This window comes from Strix uralensis, chromosome 22 (assembly GCF_047716275.1).
Source record: "Strix uralensis isolate ZFMK-TIS-50842 chromosome 22, bStrUra1, whole genome shotgun sequence".
In the NCBI taxonomy this organism is placed as follows: domain Eukaryota; kingdom Metazoa; phylum Chordata; class Aves; order Strigiformes; family Strigidae; genus Strix; species Strix uralensis.
This window is the reverse complement of record NC_133993.1, coordinates 7684338-7711062: the sequence shown is the minus strand read 5'-3', so window position 1 is coordinate 7711062 and position 26725 is coordinate 7684338. Positions and strand designations below refer to the sequence as shown.

At 44.3% G+C, this 26725-nt stretch overlaps 1 protein-coding gene and 1 long non-coding RNA gene across 8 annotated transcripts in view; one reads left to right on the top strand and one right to left on the bottom strand.

The window, feature by feature from the left end:
* TLK2 (tousled like kinase 2) overlaps nt 1–24826 on the bottom strand; it is a 44254-nt gene extending 19428 nt beyond the window's left edge. The window contains exons 1-11 of one of the 7 annotated variants that reach the window (XM_074892514.1): nt 24546–24826; nt 22335–22423; nt 20428–20493; nt 13567–13638; nt 11001–11070; nt 9906–9949; nt 8759–8854; nt 5918–6085; nt 5241–5336; nt 2222–2314; nt 654–764 (exon numbers count right to left, since the gene is read on the bottom strand). In XM_074892514.1, the coding sequence (XP_074748615.1) occupies nt 654–764; nt 2222–2314; nt 5241–5336; nt 5918–6085; nt 8759–8854; nt 9906–9949; nt 11001–11070; nt 13567–13638; nt 20428–20493; nt 22335–22415 (897 nt within the window). In that variant the 5' untranslated portion in view covers nt 22416–22423; nt 24546–24826. Of the gene's footprint in view, nt 1–653; nt 765–2221; nt 2315–5240; nt 5337–5917; nt 6086–8758; nt 8855–9905; nt 9950–11000; nt 11071–13566; nt 13639–20427; nt 20494–22334; nt 22424–24187; nt 24358–24545 lie in introns of those variants that run through there. The other 6 variants (XM_074892515.1, XM_074892516.1, XM_074892519.1 and 3 more) reach the window with 6 other exon arrangements.
* Nucleotides 23847–26725, top strand: LOC141953730 (uncharacterized). Its single transcript, XR_012631982.1, has 2 exons — nt 23847–23975; nt 26623–26725. It is a non-coding gene; the product is annotated as an uncharacterized LOC141953730 (long non-coding RNA).

Genomic DNA, 26725 nt, shown 5'->3' with positions numbered 1-26725 from the left:
AACAGACTGCATGTACTGGCCAGCACCCTGGTAGTTTTGCCCATCCAGTGCCCACAAACAATAGATGGAATTGGCCAACAGGTGAAAGAGCAATCAGACCCCCACATTGTTTGACCATCAGGAAATCTGTCAACACTGAAGCAAGTTGGACGCTGGTAAACAGCAGCCTGGCACTTTCCCCAGTGTCTTTAATGTGCTGTTTTGAGCATTACACAAAGCAACAACCTCCAACTTTGCCACGTGAAAGAAGGAAAGGTCTGAATCACTTGCCCATGTCACAGAGCATATCTGGCAATTTCAGGGCACAATGGGGTGCTGCTCTTGCATTGCCATAGCTGGACAATGTTGCTTTTCAGGCGTACGAGTTTCCAAATCAAGTAATGCCTGCTGCATTTAGAGCCCAGGCTATTCCACTTAAGCAAGGGAGATCACACACTTTGGGACTGTGAAAAGTACCAAAGAAACCAAAACATTCTGAACCATTTCAGTCTTAGGATTACGTTCCTATTTGCAGGGAAATAATTCAAGACAGAATTCCTGTTGTCTTTTACCACTAAAGCAACAGGAACAGGTTTTCACTGCTCAAAAAATGACAGAGAAGTTTTCAAGGACATGAACTGTGACTGCAGAGATGTGGAAAGTTCCCTGCTCACCTTTTCTATAAGAAGCTTCTTGCTCATCGTTACACATCTATTCAACCGCTCCTTGTACTTCTCCAGCATCTTTTGCTGTTCATCTATCTGCCGTCTCAAATCGCAGTTGGCCTAAAAGCGAACAGAGAAGAAAAGCCTTTAACTTTAAACCATTCAAAGAGCCAAACTAAGCATTGCCTAGGAAGAAGGTTCTCCAGGTAGCTCTAAGGATCAGATTAAAGTAAGCAAACCAGCAGGATAAAAAAAAAAAAAAAAAAAAGAAAAAACACCCGACCAGGTTCCTCTTAGCAAAACATCTAAGCCAAGCTCTTCAATTCTTAACCCACTCAAATCTTAATACCCCTCTAGAACAGGGAAGTGCTGTTATCCTGGTTTACATGTAAGGAACTAAGGTACAAAGAAACACAAGCACAAGGCTTTTTTTTTTTTTTTTTGAACATTTAAGACCTTGCCACAGCTACCAAGTCTCAAAACAGCTTAGTCATCCCTGGACTATCCTCCCTCTTTAGCCACAATACTGGCAGAGGAAAAGGATGGGGTAACTCCCTCTGCACTTTCAATTAAATTCTTGTTCGAGTTACTATCCATCAGCCCTGCCATACAGACTGCTCCCAGCAACAGCTGCTGTTTTTAACACCACCACAGCGTACAGCAGTATTTTATGTGCGACCGTTTTCATTGATAAAAAGTTAAACTTAACCATCCCCCTTCCAACCAATAGCCTGGCTTCCGATTAAACAGTGAACAGTTAAAGAAAAAAGAAAATCTATTTCCTGCTCATGGATTGTTTTCCACAAACCCACATGTGCCGCTGTGTATGTCTCTACAAGCCCGTCTTAGCATTTTTAGGTGCTGAGACCAAACACACACAAACACAGAGAGCCTTCCCTCTTCTCCCTTTAATGTTTTCTAATCCTTTTCAACACTTCACAAGAGATGCCTCGCCTCTCCAGCTGATGAAAGCTAAGTCAATTAGAACTCCTCCATTAAGACAAGGTCCTTGATTTAAACGTATTTATCTTTTACTGAAGAATACTAATGAGTTAAGAGAAGCTTTATCCTTTTTGTTTGACCAAAAGATGTTCTCCTCATCTCTATATGTGTCACCGACTCTCATGAACGAGCATTTCAGAATACAACTGCCCTGTCTACTGAGAGGCTACTGAACATGCTGCTAAACAAAAAGCAGAGTCAGCTCCTCAGTACTTAGAAGAGGGGAATAATTCTGCAAAGAAACATCTTAGGTTAGCTAGCAAAATACACAAGCGTGCAACAGATCAAAGAAAGGCCAACAACACTGCTGAGGACACAAACACCTGAGCTACGACGGCTCTGCACTGTAGAGCCACAGTCACTGCTACACTGCTTGTGGATTCCAGCAGGCCCAAACAGAGTACCTACAAGCCAGACAATTATCTTGCAAGTAAGGGATAACCGGATTTGTTTTACCTTACGAGTGTTGGTTCTAGAAACGGTATACAAAATCCTGCTCTGCAGCCTAGCTGGCACATGCATTCTAGGTATCTTTAAATAGCTTTTACAAGGGTTGTCCCACTTTAAATACTTACTCTTAATAAGTCATCTATCCTCCCCTCCTTCTTCTCCAAGTCAGAATTCTTACTGTTTTCTAGTGCAGATATTTTTTCCATTGTGAGGTCAGACTGTAGGGAAAAATCACCATAAACCACATTTAAGAAAAACAGATGATATTTCAGATAGTCAGCACGTAACATCACAGTGTAACCCCCGCTGATCTGAAAAGTTAGGCTTAAGAAGGAACTGATCCCTTGCATTCTAGCAGCCGGGGGAAGAACTTTCTCCATTCTTCATTTTCTTATTGCATGGTGGGCTCCTCCAGCATAGGAGGTTCAGTCAGCTAGCACAAAGCTGCTCTGGAGAACACAAGCTGGTAACACATAGAGGGCTACAATACCCTGTGTGTTCTGAAAATTTTGTTTTTATAATTGAGTTCTGCCCACTCCTCGGTGATCTCTGACATTCACTGTCCCTTCCTGCAGTGAAACATAGCTTGTACAGGAAAAAGGCTTAAGAAGAAAACCACCAAATCTCAACCCTCAGCTGGAGTATCAAATTTATGAGATCTTTCATGGGCACAGACAATCACCTGATAGACAAAAGACAACACCTGTGGGTTCTAAGGTGGTCTTGACAGAAAACACAGGTCTTCATTTTAAAATAATACAACAGATTGACAGCAGGAGTATTAGGCACAAGCCTTCGTTTCTGACAAACTGATGTATTAGTGCCCACTAGGAACAGGTGCTTTCTGGTTCTTGAGTGAAACCTATTTGAAAAGTTTTATGGGGCGCAGCACATCTCAAACACCTTCACCAGTGAAATAAGAGTTATACCCAGGAACAGAAGGCAAAAGACATATACTATATTCTCTAGCAGTAGGAATATTTTCATCTCAGCACTGTCATTAATGGATGGGGAAGGGGAAGTCAGTATGCGCATGAACACAACATCTAAAATACCCAAGTCAACACAAGGGAGTCTCTCTCCATGACTGCATACACAGATTTCACATTTATGGCTAGCAAGCAACTACCCTGGTTCTGAGAAGAGTTAGCAAAGACTTACCTGTGGAGTTGTTATATAACTGTTCTCCAAATTTCAGGCTTGCCTGGAAGCTAACACCATGAAGTAAGAGACAAACTTGGCTGACTGTTGCTTCTCTACATATGCTCAGTATGGGAAAGATCAAAAAGAACACCTGCCAGCACTGCACATCAAGCAAGATGAGCCTAAATCCCAAAAGACAAAGAGGAGGCCTGGGCAGGTCACCTCACTCCTGCCTCCACTTGGTTTGTGCTTCCTGACAGCCTGCAGGAAGCACGTGCAACAAAAGTTTTTGTCACTGAAGGCAACGAGAAGGCTGGCTGTTGAAAACCTAGGCTGCAGCCACTCAGCCAAGCAGCAGAAAGCTTCTTTAGTGACTGTTATGTCATTTTGCCAGACGCACAGACATGCTCGCGCTGTGTCAGATGAAGTCATGTTTCAGGATGCATGCTCTTACATGCGACTTCATCACAACTCACCTTGCCTCAGAGCGCTTGGAGGGCCCAAGCACTGACTGAAAATGCTAAGAAAATCATGCTCATGCTGTCTTGCTTTTGTCATTGCCAGAAATGATTCAAACTTGAAATCACTGAAGGTTTTTTTTTAACCCTATCAACTCCAAGCAGGTTTGGAAGGCAAAAACAAGAATGTATACATGTCCTCATTACGCAGCCAAGCAGCTTCCTGGATTCTTTGCCTTAAGTGTATGCTACATCTAAACCTCTGGAGAACATCATGAAGCTAAGCAATGGCAGAAAGCATGCTCTGACAACCCTTTTCAAAGAAGATGGACCTTGTTGGTATGTTGAGCACAGGAGAGAATAAAAACATCTTGCTCACTCCAGGTGGGACCACTATTTTAAGCATGGGTGTTGGGACAGCAAAGATTGAAAGGTTATCTCTGGCAGGTTCTTGAGTTATGGCATCATTCTCACACAAGAACTCTCCATGCACTAGCAAGAAACAGGGATCTTCACAGATCAGCATTTTAATGATACGACAACAAATGTGACCCTAGTGATGCAAAAGAGCTCAGAGATTTAAGCCAGTACGTATCTCCAGAGGTAGAATTGCTGTCCTTCATGTACAAAGAACTTGTACCACCTGCTGGGGAAATGGAGAATGAGCTTCCCCCAGCAATAAAATAATCTGACACAGACTGATGTGAGAAAAATGATTGACACAAAACTGATTGTTTAAAAATCACTCAAGGGAAGCATCAGTCACAGAGAAATCAGAGATGAAAATCAAAAGATTAAAAGCGGGCTTGGAGAAGAAAGAAGCAAGGTGCATTGCAGATAAAGCTGAACATCCTTATAAGCAACGGAAGATGATGACACAGCTAAAAGTACATCTTGCCATAAAGCCACAAGAAGAATCTTAACAATTTAGAAGGCACCAAAACCACAGCAGTACAGTCAAAAGAGATACTCCTCTTCTTGACTCCAGGCCAGGGAAGTTGCTGAGAAGCACTGTCAGGAACACATCATGTTCCACCTTGACAGGACAAACTATTCCGTGGGTGTACTCTGCAGAGGTCAAAGAACTTTCAGCTAGACTGTGGATATTTGTACTGTAACAGTGTGGATGCACCCATGACCCAGCGCTTGAATAGAGGCATTCACAACTATCACTCAGGTTTCCGTCACGTCTTCACTTACAGAGAGAGGAAGAACATTCAGGACACAACAGAACTGAAACAGGTGTTCCTCTCCCGAGCACATTCGCACAGAGCTGAAGAACTGCCCACAGTGCTGACACAGAAAAGCCTCAGTAACAGACTGAGCAAACTCCAGGAGCAGCAACTGAAAGCATCCTTTACAGGATAAGGAACAAAGTTCAGAGTGATTCACTTCAATCAGTGGTTACAGACTGAGTTGGGGCTACTGGCTCTTTTCACTGGAAACATTATGTCTACTACAAGTGGCACCCTCTGGCGTGGAAGACAAGCTGCATCAAGCTTCAATCTCGCATCCAAGAGATGTATCATCTAGTGAGCTATACCTGTGACTGTTTGTGCTGGATGGAAATCTGTTTTTGGGAAGTGCAGGAATGCTCAGTGTTCCCTGATCCGGTAGAAGATGGGCTGCCTTGCTGGGCCTGTAAAAAGAAAGTTAGTGTATTGTTATATACTCCTCAGCATGATTACTCATGCCCATGCAGACACACTTATCTTTACGTGGGAGGCGCAGCATGGCCTGGGTACCATACTTTCACATTAAGGTTTAAGAATGCTCTAGAGATTTAGGTCAGTAAAACAAGAGAGTCAGTTTCTTTCAAGAAGCCTGGCCCAACCTGCTAAAAGACAAAGCTTTTAAAAGCTTAATATAATTCATGTCAGCTGAGATTAAGCAAGGCCAAAACAAACACTTCTCACAGCAAGACTATACTTCATTCTTTTGCTTTTTCGCATCTATCAGATTAGCCTCTCGGACGCTATTATTTTGATCTACATAAGGTTTTGAGTCGTTAACTTAAAACTCACGTCATCTGAATAAACAAGCAGAGCCTGGGACCTAGAACTCTTCACAAGGAAGATGAACTTACCAGAAGATGGTAGACTTGGTCATCAATAAACCAGGCTGCACTTGAACCACTGTCTTTGAGCAGAAAAGCTTCAAATTCCCCATCCCTTAACTAGAAACATCCCTTAGGATTCAAATCTTTTCGGAGCTGCTCACCGAGACAAAAGTAAAACAGAGGCCACCTCCCCTCTGTGCCAGCTGCTCATTCTCTAGCCGCTGCTTCGCCAGCATCACCGACATCAGCGTTGGCAGAGCAGAGTGTTCCTCCTGCGGTTCCTTTGCTGTGCTGCCGTCTACCCCATACAGCGGCTGCTCCACTCGCCGCTGTAACACAGTCAAAAAAAATACAATGAACTTTTTTTTTTTTTAAAGCAATTCTCTGACTCTGCCAAAACTGTTGTCAGCGAAGCAGCAGCTCAGGAATGGGCAGGCAGCGTGGTGAGGATCTGATAACTCAAACAGGACTCCTGGGGTGATTGTTCCAATGGCAGACATCAAAAAGTAGATGAAGTTAACAATTAAAGTAACAAATGAACACACAGGACAGAATTCCTTGTCAGTTAACACACCCCCTTCCTTTGCAAAATAGGTTGTAGATCCAAAAATCTTAATGCATTGCAATTTTGGTCAGTGCATTCAAAATTATACTACTTGACGTTTTTTAAGGAATCATTTTAAAACAGCCAATGTCACAATTCATTCATTATTCTGGTGAAGTAAATTGAGTCAGAACTGCTAAATGTCAGCAACCTAACCATGTCTAGGACCCAGATGTCACTGCAAGCTCATTTCTGTCATTACAGCTGGGACCAATCTCCTGCAAGATAAGCAAAGTACTAATGCATTTCCAAAATCTTTTAAAGACGCATTACATCTCTTAAAGGCCAGCTCCTTTCTCCTGCAGTAGACTCATTTTCCAACTGTGATACAGGAACCAGGTTCAATAAGAACAAGAATCATCTGAGCTACATTGATTACAGCTCTCAGAATCTCATTGCCCTTGCTTTAAAAGTCAGCTCATCACTGCTAAAACTTGGCAGTCTGGGTAATAGTCACCTAAGTCCTTCCAAGCTGTAACTCTGGGCCAGGCACATGTCACATAGGCAGTAAACAGTCTCAGGCTTCAGTTTTTCTTAAAAACCTAAATGGCAACCTGAAGCATATTTTCTGGCTAACATTACAAATGTCAAGAGTGTGCTTTCTTCCCCAAAAGAATGCTTGTATGTGAGAGCGACCTCACAAGAATCTGAAGACCTGCAGCTCATTCTTCTGATCAAAGGAGAAGCAAGGCAATTCAAAGCAGTCAAGAGATTTGAAGACAAGAAGTAACATCCTGAAGCCATTACAATTCCTCCACAAGTTCTGATTGCAGAAAACTTCCAGTACAGCATAGATTAACTCACAGATTTGGAGGAGGTTTGTCTCATTGTGAGAGACATTTTAACACTCTTCTCTCTTCCTAGACCATACTGACATCTGTAATGGGCAAGATACTCAATCTTCTCCAATTTTCACTCATCCCCCCATTTTTGGGGGCTTAGCTCAAACCATCACCATCGATATTGACAGATCTTGCAAATGCACATAATAGTTTGTTGCGAACAAGCAAACATTACAGGTTTAGCTGCAGGAATAAAGAACAGAAGAAACACCAAGAGCACCTGCATAAGGACAGACACAAACTGGCCTAGCTGGAACTAACTGTAACATCAGTGCTCACCACATGAAAAATACTCTGTTCAAACTTTTACCAACTCGATACATACAAGTGTAGAAGAAGAAAACCAAAGGAAGAATCCACTTGTCACATTATAAACACCTGCAGGGTATCTCATCTGCTGGAATAAAGAACGGTCCCTAATACCTCACACATCTGCAACATTCAGAGATGGTATTTCTTTCATTAACTTCTCTTTAAAGAGATGTATTAATGAATTAATATGAGATAGGAAGAAGAGTCATTCAATTAACAAGATATATTTTAATTTTTAGAAACATAAAAATATCTAGAGGCGTATGTGAAGCTCTCCCTTAAAGCAGCATTACAAAACTTCCGAAATCTAGCAGCGCATATTGAATTCTGAGCAGAGCATTCAGTGTTGGGATTGAGTTCAGTACACATTCATGAACTCTGCAAAGGTCTCCGCAGAATAATGTAATCGGTAAAGACTCTGCATTTCGTTTTGGGAATATTAACCCTTCCCACAATGCTCCATACTTCTGTGACACTCAACAAATGCTGAAAAGTTTTAAAGAGGGGCTCAGGCAACGGTCAAAACTACAGATCAGACACCAGAGCCTCCGAATATTGCTTTGCTAGTTGAAAGAAATTTCTTTAGCTGCTCTGTGCTAAAATGGCTTAAAAATACTGGTTGTTTCTTCACATTCAGATCTTGCAGAAACGCTGCGACAGCAAGATGGAACTACATAACAAAAAAATAGCAACAAATGTGCATGTATATGCATTTCTTTGTAAGCTTCTGCTAACGCTCCTTACAAGCTACATGGACGTAAAGAGAAGTGAAAAACCTTCCCAATATAATTATGGTATGCACGGTTTTCAGTATACCCAAAAGGTCCAATCAAGATGGGAATATCACTGTACTAGTGCTATACAAACATACAACATACTCCCAACTCGATGGAGAAGTTCATGAGCTGCAATGGAATACAAGATAACTAATACGTCAGTTCTACCTTTTCAGGACAATGATCTATCTGTAATCACACAGCTCGCTAAAAACATTCATTTTGCTTGCTTTTAGCTCAGATATTCACATCAGTTACAACTGGACGAGCCACTGTTACAGGGTCCTAGACACCTGGCTCTGCTGTAAGAACCCAGTTTCAGATTTAGAGAACTGAATAGGGAATAAGCCAAATCACTCACCGAGAGACACTTCTTTCCTGTTCAGAACGTTTTATTACCTGTCTGAAGCACGGCCACCAACCTAATCAATGCCAACCCACCAGCTCTGTCCCAGGGAGAACACTTACCGGCAAGGGGTTGGATAAGGAATGCTGCGGTGATGATCTGGCGACGGGCGGCACACTTCTACCGGGACTGGTTCCTGGGCCACTTCCCCCAGCAAACTGGCCAAAGGAACAGAGCTGATCATCAGTAACTCCACAAGTTTAACCGAGACAGAAGAAGGGACTCATTTAAACAAACTGATGATGATCTAAGACAAAAACCTTAAATTTTCATGCACTGTTTTCAAAAACAACAGCAAAAGGAAGTACTTCAGGCAAACATTCACATGTGCACTGAGTACATTTTTCATTTTAACACAAAAAGATATAAACCCGCACACTTGGATACACATCAGTTATTTACTGGATAGAATTAAAAAGGCTATTCCCTGTGAGGAGGTGTGTCTCACTGTGCACCACAGAAGCAGTAAGAAATGTGCACCTCCACTGAGGCATCTGTGTCAGTCACTGTTAAAGACAGGACAGGTAAGCAGCTGGGCAACTGGTCTAATCGGTAGAGAGATTCCTATGTTCCTGCACCACACAGTGTACCACACTTAGAAAAAACTTTAGCCAGGAAAAAAGTGCTAATAAGCATTTAATTTCTGACTCTAAGTTAATTCAGTAAAATAGAGAACAAATGTTAAGAGAAAACCTAGAGCTCTGGACTGTGCAGACCTAGAAAAAAATTCAGAGACTATGCAGTAAAAAGAATACTGATTTTTACAATGTCCATCATTGTTTTGGGGAGGGGTCTCCATCTCCCCTGTGGTGCCAGCCTCCCATGGCAAGCTTTTCTAAAGAGGGAACCTTGTAAACAACTTCCTACTCAAATCAGCAGGACTTGGCAGGTAGGTTCCTTTGCAGCACCGGACCTGTGACAAAATAGGTTTGCACACTAGGAGATACCCTCCAACGTACACTTATGTGGCTGCTCTCTTCAAAAATTGCTTTATCAACTGTGCAAAGAAATGTTAATTTAAAAAACAACTTCCAAAAACCTCATATCCTCTACCTAATCAGATTTGAGCATATCAGATTAACATCATCAATCAATGACCCCGAGCTATTATTTAACGTGATGGATCCTGTAACGGAAGTCACATCACAGACTTCCATCTACAGATTTTGCAAAGTGTGAATTCACGCAGATTTCTCTGCAGATGCTTACCTCAAAATAATCGCTAATTTTATGTCCTCTAGGAGTGCCTTTTCCTAAAAAGGAAAACAAAGGATGAAAATAAGAGTTGATATTTTTAAGTCCAGAAGTCATGACGCCACTCTGAAAAACTACTCCTATTTTGACACTCCTTTCCCTGTAGAAAGGTGCGACACCTATCACAACAAAAGCTTCTGCGCAACAAGAGACTGCCCCAGGGTTACAGCTCTTGTGCTGTGTTGGGAGGGTTTACAGTTGACAATTCAATTAACTCTCAATTCCAAACATGTCAAATCCAATCAAACAGCATTTGCACTTGCTAAAGTACTTAGAAAACACTAAATGTCATTGAATGTTGCATAGATTCTCCAAAATTTCCTTCAAGGACAGAGCAAAGGGTACTTTTACTTCTCTGCCTTCAGGTAAATGACTGCATATCAGATCACTCAAGCACTCCTATAAGAGTTAAAGACACAATTAGTGGTGGTTTAATACCAGCTCATTAAAAAACTTAGCCCTTTTTTCTTATTATATTATCAAAGCAGTTCTGTCAACACAGTCCTCGTTACTTTCTTGTTGAAGACTAAAAGAAATAGAAACCTGCCCCTAAGCCCATTTGCTAGAAAATCTGAACTTGGACTTGAACACGCTGGGTCTTTCTTAGTACTCTGAGACAGTACTGCCTGCTTTATACTTGAGCACAGTTTGTTCTCTATTTGTTATGGTGAGAACTTACTCTAACAAGGCAGGCATACGTCTCAAAAACGCAAGGAAGAGAGTACAGCCTGTATTTTCAAGTCTGGCTGCTGTATATGTAGTGACGTGGGACCAAAACAACACTTTAGAGAAGCCATATTAAGCCTGTGGGCATTCTGTCCCATAAAAATGCAATAGTTTGTATGAATAAGCTGAAGATGAGTATTTTTCTGCCAATGAGGATAACTAGGCTCCCAGAAGAGAACTACACCATCATGGAGTAGTTTATAACAAGCTGCCTGACACACCCTTGAGAAGAACCATTAGTTTCCTAGGACACTGACTGTGCAAAACGTGCACAAATTACCAACCATTCAGAAATCCCGCAGCAGGGTCAGGAGAATGAATTACCTTGACTGGTCTCATATGCTTCTGCTTTCCTTTTTCTATTCCGCTGGTCATTCTGTTTTTTCTCAGGAGTCTGTTAAACAATACTTCAAAATTAACATTTCTGCAGTTATTCCAAGATTTAAAGAAAATGCCAAAACACAATAATCTGTTCCGTATCCCCAGTGGCCATTTCACTTCTCTGGTACATTTGTTTCTACTGCTGGTACTTAAAGAAACAACTGCTCTCAAATAGCTGCTACCTTCGGATATATGTACTGCAGAAGGGAGAGAACGTGGTTAGGAATTAGGTTAATTTTTTCTATTTCAGCTGCAGCAAGCCAGCCTCAACTGCCCAGTTACCTCACATGGTTAGCAGAACAAGTTCAAACACTTATAAAAACCTGTGTAAACCATCTCACAGTGATCACAGTACTGGTACAAGAGGAGCAACGACAAGAGGTTTGAGTACAGGCATATAAATTTGCAGTCCAGTGGCCACTCACAGTCTACCAGGACCATTCACCTTGCCGGCAGCTAATGCTTCTTCCCAAAGCCCTTTGCAGATGGCTACAAGAACTATCCTGCCCACTGGCACACAACTGCAACCTCACACCAAACAAGGCAGAGCTCCCCAAGATGGCAGCCAGGAGAAAGCTGCCACAGATGCAGAAATTCATCTGGACATGTCTCTCAGTAAAGTCAAGGCCTGATTGCATCTGCCATTTCAGTGAGCAACCAGAGACCTGAGGGGCAGCTCATCAGTGGACAGCAGTATATTTCTGCACAGGCACAATACAGAGCACAAGTGGAAGGCTTGAAGCCTCCAGAAGTGTCAGGCCCATCTGTCTGTCCAAGGCTGGCGAACCTAGACACACAGGGTGGAGAAGACCCTGGCATGGTGCTTCCCCTGTCACCAGGGTCACCTCTGTGGCCAAACCTGCTGAAAACATTAGGAAGCGCTACACTAGAAGCAGCTTACTGAGGTTGCTGGAATGAAAGATACCTTGTCATTTCCATCACCCACGTCATTTTAAAAACATCTCTTATCCCAAAGGGTCCCAAATAATTTCCGAGCTATATGCTTTACAATCACCACTAAACTATAGCCTGGGGGCAGGAAGAAAACCACAGCGTGCAAAACACAAGTCTGGGGAAGGGAAAGCCATGGCCAGAAAGTTTGTGGTAAACCTAAGTTGCATGCTCTTTGGAAACCAAAGTCCAAAGTACCCTGTTTAAAGATCTCTGCCAAAGACTTGCACACAGTAAGCACAGAAATCAATCTACCTCCTTTAATAGGATAAAAAGGATAAAGCTGACACAGCCAGAATCTAAACCTGGCTGTGTCCCCAGTGGATGCTGGACATCTACAGTCCCATGTTACCAGCTGGGCAGTCACCGACACGTTATTGTTTTGGTGAGAGGACGGAGGGGATGTTAAGACAAAGGTGGCTATTGTGTCTGCAAAGTACTTGTTAGAATGAGGGGACTGAAAACTCCACAACTATCTCGAGACTTGCTGTACCAGCTCCTGTATGTGTAAAAGTCAGTGACATAGCCTCCTCACTGCGTAGTGAAGCGCAACTCATGAACAGCGTTGGCGTGACTGTAACACCACAGGCTCCATTACAGCCTCCATGGAACTGCAAGCATATTAATGAGATGCAGTTTAAGTTGTTTTTCCATTCAAGTACTTACATAACAAAAATTACCACACAACATTATCTGGTACAGACTGAAAATCTACCAAGGAATGCTAGATTTGATTATGTCACCTTGGTCAATTTAAATCACTCCACAGAACTTCATAAAAACCCCCAAGTAAAATAAGAATGAATACTCAGTTTTCCACTATTAACTATACTTACTTGTATGGCGTTTAAGACACTGCGTTCTTGAAAGACTTAGCTTCACCAGACACCTCATATCAGTACTGCCATATAACACAGGGAAATATGACCCAAAACTTACCTGATAACCACATGGAAAGTTCTTTAAACGCATAAGAAAATGCATTTAAATTTGAGATTTTATTTTATTGATCTGAAATTTTAAAGTAAAAATGTAACTCTACAATTCATTTTGCTGTTCTAGCAAGTGTTTTGAAATGGTTAATCCTAAAGCAGAGAGATTAAACAGGGACAAAGCATCAATTTTCACCTCTCCACACTTCCACAGAGCGATTCATAAAATGCTCCGCTTCATACAGACTTCTGCAAATTCACATATTTGACAGGTAAGGCAAACTTTTCTGTTAATGCTCTTTGACTTTCAGTTTGGCCAAAACTGCATCCAAAACCAGCAAACAAATCACAATGCAGCTGAAAATTTCATAAGCTGAGCTTTACGAATGCTGTGTTTCTGGGGTTGGGTAAAAACTGCCTGCTATGGTGGGAAGTTTCAAGCAGGACTGTTTCACAGCATGGTCCAAAGATTGTAGGCTTAAGATCCAGACTAAATACTTCCACTAGTCCCCTTCACACCCCGAACAAAGAACACAGTTGCTCACTCTCACACAATTCCTTCTGTGTTTTGAGTTTAGTCATGTCCACCTTAAACCCGATTACCATGAGGATTTGTGCCTGCTTACCTCCAATTCTTTATCACTCAGAGAACCCACGCTGCACAAGCTCTGGTTGGAAGACTCACTATTTAATGGACCCTAGTGAAAAACAAGCAAAGACTGTTAGAAACAACTTCCATACAAGGCAGATACGTCCTATCAAACATTGCATCTCTGGGCTAACTACGCTGCTCTAAGTCACGAGGATACAGCAGCAACACGGGTCAAATACCTGGATGTATGATGGGGCATTAAAAAACTTCAGAAGTTGTTTGGAGCGAGATGGAAGTTGGACTGCCAGTTGGACAGTCTTTTCTCAGTATACTGATCCAGCCTTTGCAATGATATTTCTGCATCAATTTATATCCCAACTGCTGTATTTGACCACATCCACAAAACAGCCAAGGCAGCATACATAAAAGTCTAAGACAACTGGTTTGAGAAACAAAACTTCTGATTTCTTGAGTAGCAGTAGTTCCAAGCTCAGCTCTTCAGGCAAGCATCTGCTTGACCCTGGGCTAAGAATTCAGAGGCATCTTCCATCTGGCAAGGCAGCTATTACTGTTACCAGATGCTGGCAGTACCACTGATTTTTCTTTACATGCGTAATTTTTATGCTTTTTTTAAACACTAAGAAAGTGAACAAGTAGAAGTTGTGCTAATGGCAGTACAACTGGCACCCATAAGACAATCTCTCCCACCAGGCTACTTTATGGACCCATGGCTGACCTGCCAACAGAGCAGTTGCTCCTACCAGGCTAATGCACAAATTCAAGAGGCTGGAATAGATTTACTGAAATAGTATCCAAGTACCTAAAAGAGTCTGCCTGCACCTTTGCAGGGTCTACTGGATACACATCTGCATTTTTAGGTATCCAAGCAGTTTTCAAAATTATTTTTTAAAATCTATTATCAAAACTGGTTTTAAAAGGAAAAGTGAATCATGCAAAGTCACTGTGTTTTAGCCTAGTGCTCTGACACAAAAGTATCCTCCTACAGATCTAACTTAAGAAATCTAGACGAATTTGACAAAGATATAAAAACAAGATTCACAATTACTGATGGAATGTATTAACAGGAAGAATGACATGATAAAGCCACCTCTCCATTAATAACTTGTGAGCATCTTTTCCCAAAGATTCATTCTATTTTAGCATTCTTATTTTTGCAGTAACCACTTCCCACCAATCAATCTTTCCTCAAGGCAAAGCCACTTCTCATTATACAGTTGAGCAGAAGACTTATGGGAGGGGTGGGGGAGAAGCCTTAACATCACACAGAAATCTCACAGTAGATTATTTTTGAGGAGAGCAGTTCTCCCTTCCCCATTTATGAGACAAACACGACCATCACATTAAACCTGTGACGCAAACTGGCTATTACTAACCCTCATTTCCAAGCAGACATCCACAGAAAGTAAAAGTTTTGTTTACTTTCTGTATTATACTGTGAATATTAACTACCAACTTTGTTTCTCCCAAAAGGACATGCTTAGTTGCTTCAACAAAAAAAACCCCAGCCAAACACTTGAACAGCTCAGGAAACTACACATTTAGCATTCCCTTTTAAAAGCAAATTACTTTTAAGAAAAATTGCACATTTATACTCTTTAAGCCATACCATTACCTCTTCAACTCATCACACAAATAGCTCAAGACCAGAAAGGTATTTTACCTCATCCCTTCAGCAATACAAAAGCTTAAAATTTAGTTGCTTTTTAAACAAAGAAGCTCCACCACCTAACGTGATGGTTCACATATCTCACAGGTACAACTCTTGGTTATTTCAGTGATTTATTCCCTGGCCAACAGGACTTAACAGAAGTGCCAACACTAACCTTAGCTACACTCACCTGAAGGCCTCATTGATAAAAAAAATGTATCTTACAACAATTGACAACAGAAAGTTAATCTTTTCATCCGTATAAAAAGCTTGTTTATAAACTGCACCAATGCTGTCCTCTAAAATCCTTCACTTCCTCTCCTGACTCAAACTCTATCAGCACATCCAAAACATTAGCCTTCTGTGCAAGCGTGAAAGCTTTAGTAGGTGCAGGAGCATCTCAACAAATTAGTATTTGCTGATCTCAGATGGACAGGCTGGAGTTCTCTCATAATAAAGATGAAAGTGAAAGTTGTTTCCACATTTGCTTAAATCTCGATGCCTCCATTTTGCACATGGACAGCAAATGACAGGGACAGCTGCTCCCAAAATGCCACATTTGAGCTTTTCAGGAACACTGTGGTTGAAAGGGTATGCCAGTGGCTTAGGAAGGGCCAGTGTTTCAGCAGCAGACCTGTACTCTAGGGTCACCTGGAGAAATAAACTGATGAGGCCATCCATAGTTAGAAATGATCCCAAGATATTTTTTTTTAGAAATAAATTTATCCTCTCCAGTACAAAAAATCCACTCAGTTTGCAACTGAATGTGACGTTCCGGAATGCAAGCAGCTGGAAAAACATCTAACACAAAATCCACAATGTTTTTCTTATTTCTAGTACCACAACTACCTGTACTGACTATTCTGCGTGGGAAATTTACAGCTCTAGCAGTTGGAATCAAACCCATTTTTGCATCAACAAAAGAGCAGTTCAGTTCTGATCACAGACTCTTGAAGAGCAGAAAAACCCTATTTTCCCTTTACTTTAAAATTTCCTCTAGAAGCTACACTGACAAAATCGTAAAATTGAACTCAATGCAGTACTAGAAAGGGCGGAAAGGAACTAACTACTTAGTTATGGAACCTGAAAAGAACGGCTTGTCAGATGTCTATGAGTATCCAGCAGGTTCACAGTCGTGTATTGATAACTGCGAAAAATTGCGGAATTAATTCTTTGCAGGCAAATTTTGACCCATTTCCACTGCATGAGCTTTCCTTTCCCTCGATGATCTTCTGGAGGGCCTTCCACTGACACTTCTCTTACACTAAAGTATAAGGCCTATCCTACAGGCAAGGAGCTGATGCATCTTGTTCATGTCAAAGTTGGCAAAAAAGTCTTGTTTTGAGGTATTCCGGCCATGGAAACACAAACTGTTCATTAGAACATGCTGTACTCAAGCAATAAAGATGCAATACCTAGGATGTTTAAGGAACATGGCCTAGTCCTCAGCTGCACCTCTTCTCACATAGTTATGCAAGAGAAAGAAAAAGCAAGTTTTCCTGATCATCCAGCTAGATACCCAGTTTCACACATGACCTCATGTTATCAACTGCTTATAGCAACAGGTTTAAACAATGGGTATGAGAAACTATACATCTGAGCATCTCCCCCCTCATCCAGCAGCCAGCATGTGTATAAAAAACCCCTTCAAATTTATGTTTTATCATTCCTGACTGTTTATATTTAACTCTGACATTGGATAAGTGTTCAGTACTTAATTTAGCATACCATTGTAAGTGGTCATGACACAAAAGGAATTAAAGGAACAAACCTGAATTTTGGAAAAAAACAAGCAAGCAATGGCAAAGAACACTAACATCAAAATATTGCTGCGGAAGTAGCAGTAGGGAATAATAAGCATGCAATAGTTTACACAGGAAGAGCTTATAAATTTTGTTCCTGAAGAAGTCATCTGCACTGGCATCTGGCTTTTCTAGCACAGACTACTTTGGGATAATACTGCACCTCTCCGATATCACTTACAGCCCACTCATCCACTGTACCCTGTCAAGAGAATCGATGATGGGGCTCAGCAAAAAATCAAAATACGTGGGTCATCTGAAATAAGCTAATAGTTTCTATAGTGTTTACCCAAATGACAAGCACAAGAACAGCACACACTTCCTCCTCCGCAAGGAATTTCTTTCTGAGATAAGCTGGCATGCTCTTTTCCCTTGTGATTCACCTATCAACTGCTGCTTCTAAGTCCCTGACCTACCTATGCACAACAAAACCTCCATGTTGAGAAGTGGATGCAACAGTAGCAGGCGCTTTCAAAACTCCTACTCAGAGGCAAGAATTTAAAATCTGTCCACTCACACAAGCTGGTTAGTCATTTCTCCCTTTGCAAGAGCCCTGCAAAGGCCACAAATGAGACACAATGGCTGAAATTTCAATAGAAGCAACTTAGCCTGATAATAGCTCCCACCGGATCTTCCATAACAAAGCTGGCCTGACTCAGAGCGCCTTTACCTATCTCCTCTTCAAGCCTATCTACCACGTCACATGACTTGTGCATTTCCTCAGCATCTCCAAGCTCCCCAAAATGATCCCTCAGGCCTGTCCACAACTCTTACGTTGGGCAGTCTCCATTTTGTGCTCTCCAACTCCTCATATTGAAAGACAGCTCTAGGAATTCGAGCTGCCTAACCAGAGTGGACTTACAGCAACATGCATTGCAAAATTCTCCTGCTAACTAAATGGTGGAGAGACATGCTTCATTACCTCAAGGCAAGGTAACCCTAGTTCTTCTAAATTCTGTAGCAAATCAAGAGATTTCAAAGGGAAAAAGTCAATCCTTAGTTCCACTAAAAGTTAGTGCTGACTCCACACAGGCTTACACCAAAGTGAAATGGTTGAATGGTTTACCACTTACTCTGGCCCAGTGCTACTGTATAAAACAGGTTTAATTAACATATTCTTATTTCAAGCAGCACGTAAGTATGAGAATTACAGCCTGCTTCTTAATTGGGCTTTTAGAAAAGCTTGGTATTTTAGCCAATAATGACATCCCCGAATCACCTAGGTTTTTCTGCCATGAGAAGTTAATCTACTATCAGATGTTCACAGGTAACCTCCACTGTATCAGATGGGTAAGCAGATTTGCAACAGGATTTGCTTGGCTTCCATTATTCCTTGAGGGTTCTCTCGGGTTCAAAAAATAGTGTTTTTATTTTACTGATGGCAAAGTGGACAGAAAGGTCACGCAATTCACCCTAACCCTCAGTTCAGAGGCAGAAACAGATTTGAGATCCGACAACTATTTCTAGGCTCTAGTAGCCAGACAACACATTTGAAATAAGCAACGTTGCACACGGAAGCATCCAAACAATTTTCAAGTATCTGGCACATTCTGTGGTAGCTGATAAATTCAATTCTAAGTTTCAAAACTCATATTAACTAGTTCTTGCAGTGGCATGTGACACCTGTTAAGGACCATCACTATGCAGCATCACTTCCCTCCGAGGAAGACATGATTATTCTCAGACATGAATTCTCAACTTGGTAACTTTGCTGCTAAAAATCTTGCTAAGCAGACCACACAACTGGTAGTTACTGAACTGATCAAGACTGCTAGAGGGTAAAAACCAAAATAATACAAGTAAACACTGCTGGTTTTTAGAAGCAATTCTCTTTTTGGAGGCAGATGTTCTGTAGCATAAGTGACACTCTTCAGGTGATTTTCATTCCCATCTTTACAATACCTCAAAGAGGGAGAAAAGGGAGCACTAGCTGCCACAAAGACCAATACTTCTTCAATTCTACCACAGTCATCTGGATCTACAAGATTCCTACAGCACAACAGAGAAGGTTACTCTCTCTGGAAGTACTTCAGTCTTTTTAGTTTAGCTATAATAAAGTGGTGCACACAGCTTAGTTTGAAGATCTTTTAAAGACCAAACTTGTGGAAGATACGGGTGCTGCTGTGATGATCCACCTCGGTTAAGCCTGAGACAAGCTGTGTGCAAATACAGATTCACCCATCACAATTAGCTATTCAAATTCTTATCCAGGAAAAGTCTGTGGAAATTACACAGATCCTTTGGAGTGAGTTAACCCACCTGATATCTTAAAGGCAGCACCCAGACAGGGGGAAGGGAGGCAGAAGATGAGAACAGACAAAATTAAACAATGTTATCTCGAGACACAAACTACTTTTTGTCTTCTGTACCTACTGACCCAAGGAAGATGTCTGAGATGACTAGTCAGAATGATGCCTCAAGTGAATGCGCTTAGATTTCCCCTAGTAAGTAAACATAAACAGGAGCTAACTAAGCAGGAATACCGGTAGGTGTCAGATAGTCATGTGTTAATTCAAGGACTTGCTTTGTGAATTTGGGGAAGAATGGCACTTTACCATATGGCAAGAACAGACATCTAAAGCATCACTGGCTTTTTGAAACTATCTAGTGACCTGGATGAACCACATGAGTATAACAGTTGCCTAGAAACATTCCTTGCTCAGAGATTTGGTTCCATGTATTAACTCTGAGCTTCTAGAGAAATACATTCTCCAGCTAAGTGAGATAATTCATCACAGACTTGCAACAGAATTTTGAGGCATTTGGGACTGCAAATGACCTCGGTCATTGGGTTGTGCCTTCAGCTACCACAGGAGGTGACAGCACACAGCTGTTTCCAAAACAGTTTAGGATTTCTGTCCTCTACTACTGTTACTGGAAAGCTCTTCCAAAATCCCATGACTCTGACGGCTAGAAGCCTTTTTCTAGTTTCCAGCCGAAAAATTTATTCTAGATCAGCTTAGTCTCATTCATTTCTGAGAAACACATATAGTTGTTCTTTACTTGCAAACACGGAGGGAAAGTGGGCTTTAAAGCTGCAGTTGTATTCAGGCTGTAAACTGGTGCATTAGTTTTATGCAGGTCCAAAATATACCCTGTATTTTTAAACATTAAAGAAACCTAACCAAACACACTAAGTGATACACCCAGTCAGGGGAAGGCAGGAAGCTCAGTTACAACTGCCTGCTGCCTTCACCCAATCAGAGAGCATCTAAGATGACATTTCTTCCTTTTATGCAATAAACAGCAACAGAATACCTTCTATCCCAGGAGGATGTGCCAGTCCCGGTCCCACTAGATGGCACTAACTTACTCTACGTAGCTTTCCTTAAACATTTAATTGGAGAGAGCTAAAAATCTTAGTTGAATCATACAAATTGTATCACAGCTTTCCCAATATATTCCCTTTAAGACAATGACCTACCAATGCCAGTGCGGAGCATGACGGACGGAGACTTGGGGGGGTAGGGAGGGAATTTGAAGCACCAACCTGGGAGGGAATGTAGTATCTGAGATTAATATTGCAACCAAGATTTGCTGCAACATAGTAGAGTCATGCTAATTCATATCAATGGTTGGCTGATCTATTGCAAATTAGCAAGTATGCAAGTAAATAAATATATATTGTTTGAAATAAGTGTAATGCACTTTAACAGTTCACTGACTAGTACAAAGTAAAACACTACACTGCATAACAACAGGTAAAAATAAAACTCAGTAACAGAACAGCTTTGCTCAAAGCGAAGTCTCCAAGAAATGAGGCTTTTTTACTTGGATATGCTTTAGAAACAAAAACGATTTTCAATATTCACCCATACAGAGAAAGGGCATGTATTTTCTGCTCCAAACATATTGAAAACATAATTAAGACTTGCTTTCCTGTATCTTTTAAAGGTTATTCCTTTAAAAGGAATAGTTCCTAACATTCTTTGTGAGCACTGAGTATCTTGGCACTGTTTTAAAGCAACGACAGCATCTATGCTTCTATGTCTTAGCTATTCTAGAAAGTTATTTGGCTTTATCTATACTGGTACAGCTAAAGATGTTGAAGTGACATACATGGGGGGAAGAGGTAAGAAAGAGATGAAAAAGTACATAAAAATGTAACATTGTATAAAACAAGTCTTTCAAGATCATAAATACATTATGTACCCTGAACTTTTATGCTAATAAAAGCCTTAAGAATAAAAAAAAGTCTTGAGAGTGGAGGAAAAGATCAAAAAAAAACCCCACACTCTTACTTCAATAACCAAAATTGTTACCCCCTAACAACTTCTAGTGTTAATCTTCCTTATTACACTACCTGACAGTTGAACATTTTACTTGCTCATGCTTCCTTCCTAGAGTCAACCTTGTTTGAGTCCCGACTGAAGTACAGATCAGAAAGAAAAGTATGAACTCAAACAAAATCCTTTTTCCAAGTTCTGATTTGCTTTGAATTTTTCTAAGAAATACAGCATCTACAAAGTTTCTTCTCAAAATAATTCCAGGTTTCTGAAAATTACCTAGCAATGATATGTTGTTTTACCATCTACCTTGGTGTTGTCCAAAACTCAGTATCCTCTCCTCAAAAGTAAACTGCTTCTGACTGACCTAGTTTAAGATGAGTTCTGTCACCATTTCATTGCTCAGAGAGACTATCAATTAACACTACCAACAACATCTAGAGAACTAACAGCTTAATGCTAGCATATCAAGCAACCACACAACATTATTAAAGTGCCTTACTCAAGAAAGGCAGCTACCGAACAGTTAGGAAGTTGTACGTGAGGACAAAGATGGGATTTTACTAGCAGGTTGTGGATCACAGATATAGGAGAGCTTACCTTCACATACTTTTTCTGTGTGTCCTATGCAACTGAGTACACAATTTTAGCACACTGCACCCACAAAGAACTGAACAAATTACTGAATAGATTGTCTGGTTACAAGCTATCAAAAACATTAAACTTGAAACTGAATCTAACAAGTGGCCAAATTCAGTTCTCAAATGCATTCTTGGAAAAAAAGGAAGAGACAGATGAGATTTCCCACTTCCAAAGACAAAGCTGTCATGGGTTTTTTTGGGGTGTACAAGCTGCCTTAAGATGAAGCAACTCCTAAGAACTTAATTAGAACCCAAAATCTTCTGTATAGCAAAACATCTGCTCATAGAGATCCCATTTTCATTCCTCTTAATCATACTTCAGGCAAATTAGCGGTCAAAACACAACTACTGATACAAAACATTTTGCTAGCAAAGCAAAATTATCAATGTAGAAATTAAAAAAAAACAGTGCAGTGCAGGATGGATAAGCAGTCATGCCTGTTACCAAAGGTACTTGTACTCACCTTAGCAACCCCGACTCCAGTGAACCTGGCCTCCAGTAGTTCCTGCCTTCGTGGGTCCAGGCTATGCAATTCTTCCATCATTTCTGCTGCTATGGGAGAACAACACTCAGATTATGCAATGCAAGAAGAGGAGAGAGATTTAATATTCCGTGCCACTGACGAGACTCAAAAGTGCCTGTTTGGCAGCATAACCATGTAGAAAGCATCTTCTTGCAAGAGAAATGCAAGATTACCATGCAGTAATAACATGACTTTGCCACCATATTACTGTATTTAAACCACAACCCTGCTGGAGAGTTTCCTCTTCTATCTGTTGTGCCAGCCATTTCAAGATCTCTAAATCCAAGAAACCAATTATGTCACATTCTCCCACTGGATGCTTTATTAAAAGGAAAACATGGGACCAGAGTGTTATGACTAAAACCTTCAGAGCTTTTCATCCGTGCTGCATGACTACTAGAAAAAAAAGCAACATTCTTTACCCCATAATTTATTTTTGGCCAATCCTGGAAATACTAGATCTCCCCGAACTCCAGATTTCACTGACAACAGCTTTGGTTCTTCCAAGCACAGAAAGGGACTATAAGAAGAAAATGACGCTCGTTTAAACCTTTTACTTCATAAAGTAAAGCATCAAATACCTCTAGTGTAACAGTTGCTTCAATAAATTGGATGTACCTGGGGTACCTCTTGGCAATCTAACACAACAGATGCCATTATTTGAAGGGTTAAAAAAACCCCCCAAACCTCAGCATAGTTGTGTAAACAGGTTAAAAATCAGGAAATACACAATTTGAATACCGAACTGTGAAAAAAATGGGACAAATTTCAATGTTCATTATAACTGTGAATCACATCTTCCCAACTGCACCAATCAAGTTCATTTCCAGAAATGTCTGTTCCAGTTTCATTTTCTGGACTAAGGTAGGGGAAAAAAAAAAAAAAAGAGACACAGAAGATAAAGATTTGCTGTATAAAGAGCATATGCGATGAGGAAAGTTCTTGAAGGGCAGCAAGTGCCCTCTAGAATAGGCAGTATACAATTGTTCCTTTTATTAACTGTCCATTTTGTCCCTGCCATTTCCTCCAAACGCTGCAGATCTAAGTTACAGGGGGCAAAGTGAATCCATCCGGGGGCATTCACAACTGCTCTCCCAAATCAGTGACAAGCCTCGAAAACTAATGGGATACTAAATGTGGTTATTAGAGAACCCCATTTCTACCATGGGCTTTAAAACCCCGACAAAGCTATCAGCCTAGTTTTGAAAACAGGAAATCTGTGCACCGAGGAAAATGACAGAGGAGCCATGAACGCAAAGATGTTAAAGTCCTCGCAGGTCTCTCCCCCATTACGGGGCACAGGGCGACCATCCGGCAGGGAATCGCATCCCCACGCCGGGATGCTGGCCTGGGGAAGGCACTGCCACAAGTTCCCGAGCCTCTCCCCCCGCCACCCCACCGCAGGGCCGAGCTCCCTGCCGGGGCCTGGGGACTGCCCCGGCCCCCCCCTCCATCCCTCCCAGCAGGGGATGGCACTCCCTCCCTGCCCTCCCCGACTCCTTTGCGGGGTGATTTTCAGCACCTCTCTCCCATCCTCCCTCCCCACTCGGGAAACAGAGGCACGCGTTTGAAAATAAGCCGGTGAGTGAGCAGCCTTGCCCCGCTGCCAACTGCTGCACCGCCTCGGCCTGCCTCCTCCTCCTCCTCCCCGGCACCCCAGGCAGCACCGCCTCAACTCCCAGGCCGGGGATTCACAGGCCGTACCCACCCCTTCACCTCCCCCGCCGGCCCGGGGCCTCCGCGCTCCCTCGGGCCGGGCCGACCCCCCCCACCCCCCTCCCCTCCGCTCTTACCCCCCGCCCGCCGGGCCGGGCCGCGCGCCCGCGGGGCCTGCGCCGTGCCCCGGCGAGGCGGGTACCCGCGGCCCAGGCCTCGCTCCCGCCGCCTCGGGGCACAGGCCTCGGGCCCTTCCGCCGTGACCCCGGCCCGGCCGCAGCCAGCGGCGGGGAGTCTTCACCAGCCTCCGCCCCCCGCCTCCACCGCGGCCCGGGGTCGCTGCCCGGCTCCCCCCCTCTTCCCCTCGCCCGCTCCCCAACCCCGCCCGCCCCCGCCCCGGCCCCACCGCCCCCAGGGCGGCCTCGAGCCCGGCGCCGGGGAGGGGAGGCGAGGGGGGGTCCCCGCGCTTCCCCCGCCGCCCCCGGGCTCTCTCACCTGGCGCTGCCGCCGCTGCTGCTCTGCCGCCGCCCCGCCGCTCCTCTCCCCTCCTGCCCGGGCCGAGCGCTCCCCGGGCACCGCTCGGATCCCGCCGCCGCCGGGGGCAGGAGCAGGAGGAGGAGGAGGAGGGAGGGAGGGAACCTGCTGCGGCGGCGGCAGCGGCGGCACGGGCGGGAGGGGGAGGCCAGGGGCGGCTCCGCGGCCTCTCGTGAGCCAGGCGCCGCCGCCGCTGCGGGCACCCGGGCTCCACGCGGGGGAGAAGGGCGGAGGGGAGGGGGGCGGCGGCAGCGGGGGGGGGGGGGGGGGAGTGGGGGGGGAAGGTGGGGGCTCGCCCCTCGCCGGCTCCGGGGCGGGGAAGGAGACGGGGCGGGTGTGGGGGAGTGAGAAGGGATGGATAGGCCGCGGATCCCCGGCCTCGCGTAAGAAACCTCGCGCGGCCGGGGTGCGCGCAGGCCGGCGGCAACCGCAAGGCCTCGCGGCGGGACAAAGGCCCGAGGGAGGGTTCGGCGGGCGGCGGCGCCCGGGCAGGTGGAGGGGGGGGGCGGGGAGGGGGGGGCACGGGGCTGCGGGGACCCCTCCGCTTGCCGGGGGGGGTGGGGGGGGTGGGGATGTGGGGCGCGGCGGGGCGCGGGCAGGTGCCGGGGCCGGTGCTCGCCCCCTCCCCGCGGCGCTGGGCCCGGCCCGGCCCGGCTCGATTGGTGCACACACACACTAGTGAAAGCGCGCGGCGTCTCGCGAGATTTGCACGGCGGCGAGAGGGCGGGGGAGGGGCGGGGAGGGCAGGTCAGCGCGGGGGGGGCAGAAGGGGGGGGGGGGGGGGGGCAGGTCAGAGGGGGCGGGGCTTAGGGAGGGGCGTGGCCCGCTCGGAGGGAGGGGCCGGGGTGGGGGGGGGCAGCAGGTACAAGGGGGGGTCAGTGGGCCCTGGGGGTCAGGGCAGGCCTGGGGGGTGTCGCAGGGGGCAGCAGGGACAAGGTGGGGTCAGGGCCAGCCTTGGGGGGTCAGGGGCTGCAAGCACAAGGTGGGGGGGTCAGGGCAGGCCTGGGGGCATTTCCCCCTCAGGGGAGCAGAGGCTGACCTGCCCCCCCCGGGGTGTCCCCAGAGAGGGGGGGGTGTCCAAGCACACCCCCCCGCCCCGGTTCTTCACCCCCTCTCCCAGTCTCCATCTTCCACAGCCAAGAGCAACCTCGCTCCCAAAACCACCCTCATCCCCCCAGGCAAGGGAGGGGGCGAGGGCACCCCAGCACCCCCCGATGCACCATCACCCCACCCCTGCCCACCCCGTCACCCTGGGGACCCCCCCAGGAAGGGGCCCAGCCCTGCTCGTCCCCTCGTTCGGGGCTGATCAAATATGGATATCGCGTGTGAAACGGAACCCCGGGCGCCCCGGCAGCTCCCCGTTAACCACCGTCTGCCCTCGCCTGTCCAAGGCCAGGCTGCCGCGACACAAAAAAAGCCCCCCCAAATTTAAAATAATAAAAATAAGGGCTCGTCCTGTTGGCAAATGAGCGATTACATCGCAGTTTATTCGCCTTTCTCCCAGCGGCGGGGGCAGAATGCGAAACGCCGCTGCCGGGCGTTGCAACCCGCTCGGCTTTAAGGCTGAATCAGCTTTCTGAAAAGCAAACAAGCAAGGGAGAGAGGGGGGGAAAAAAAAAAAAAGAGGTTTGTTGGGAAAGGAAGTGGCCAGGCCTGTCCAAGGGGAGGCAGGCGTGGATTAGCGATGGGAGCGGAGGTTCCCGGAGCTCTGTAAAGGATTCGGGGCAGGGAAAACCGAGGGACATCCGTCACCTCCGTTTTATTGCACGTCCGACATCGAGCAATTTATGACTGAACTGGAACCTACCAGTTTGGCAAAAGCGATGTTGTGGAGAAGAGCTGGCGGAGCATCGCGGAAAAACCGCTCTCACAAGGCGATGGGGGGAAGTTGTATTATTTTTAAAATTGTTAATTTGTCGTACTTCGAGCCTGGCGTTATTTAACTTGGTGTTGCAAATGGCTTTCGAAGCGCCTGCCTGTTCTCGCAAGCTGTGTTTCCTGTGCTTTAATCTGTTTTTTTGTTTTTTTTTTTTTTCAGTAGAAGAGCCACTCCAGTTTCAGCTCCTGCTCCGTGAGTCACATTTTCAGCACGACCAGCGACAGGAATTTGTTAAATAAATAAATCAATAGCTTTTCATGTA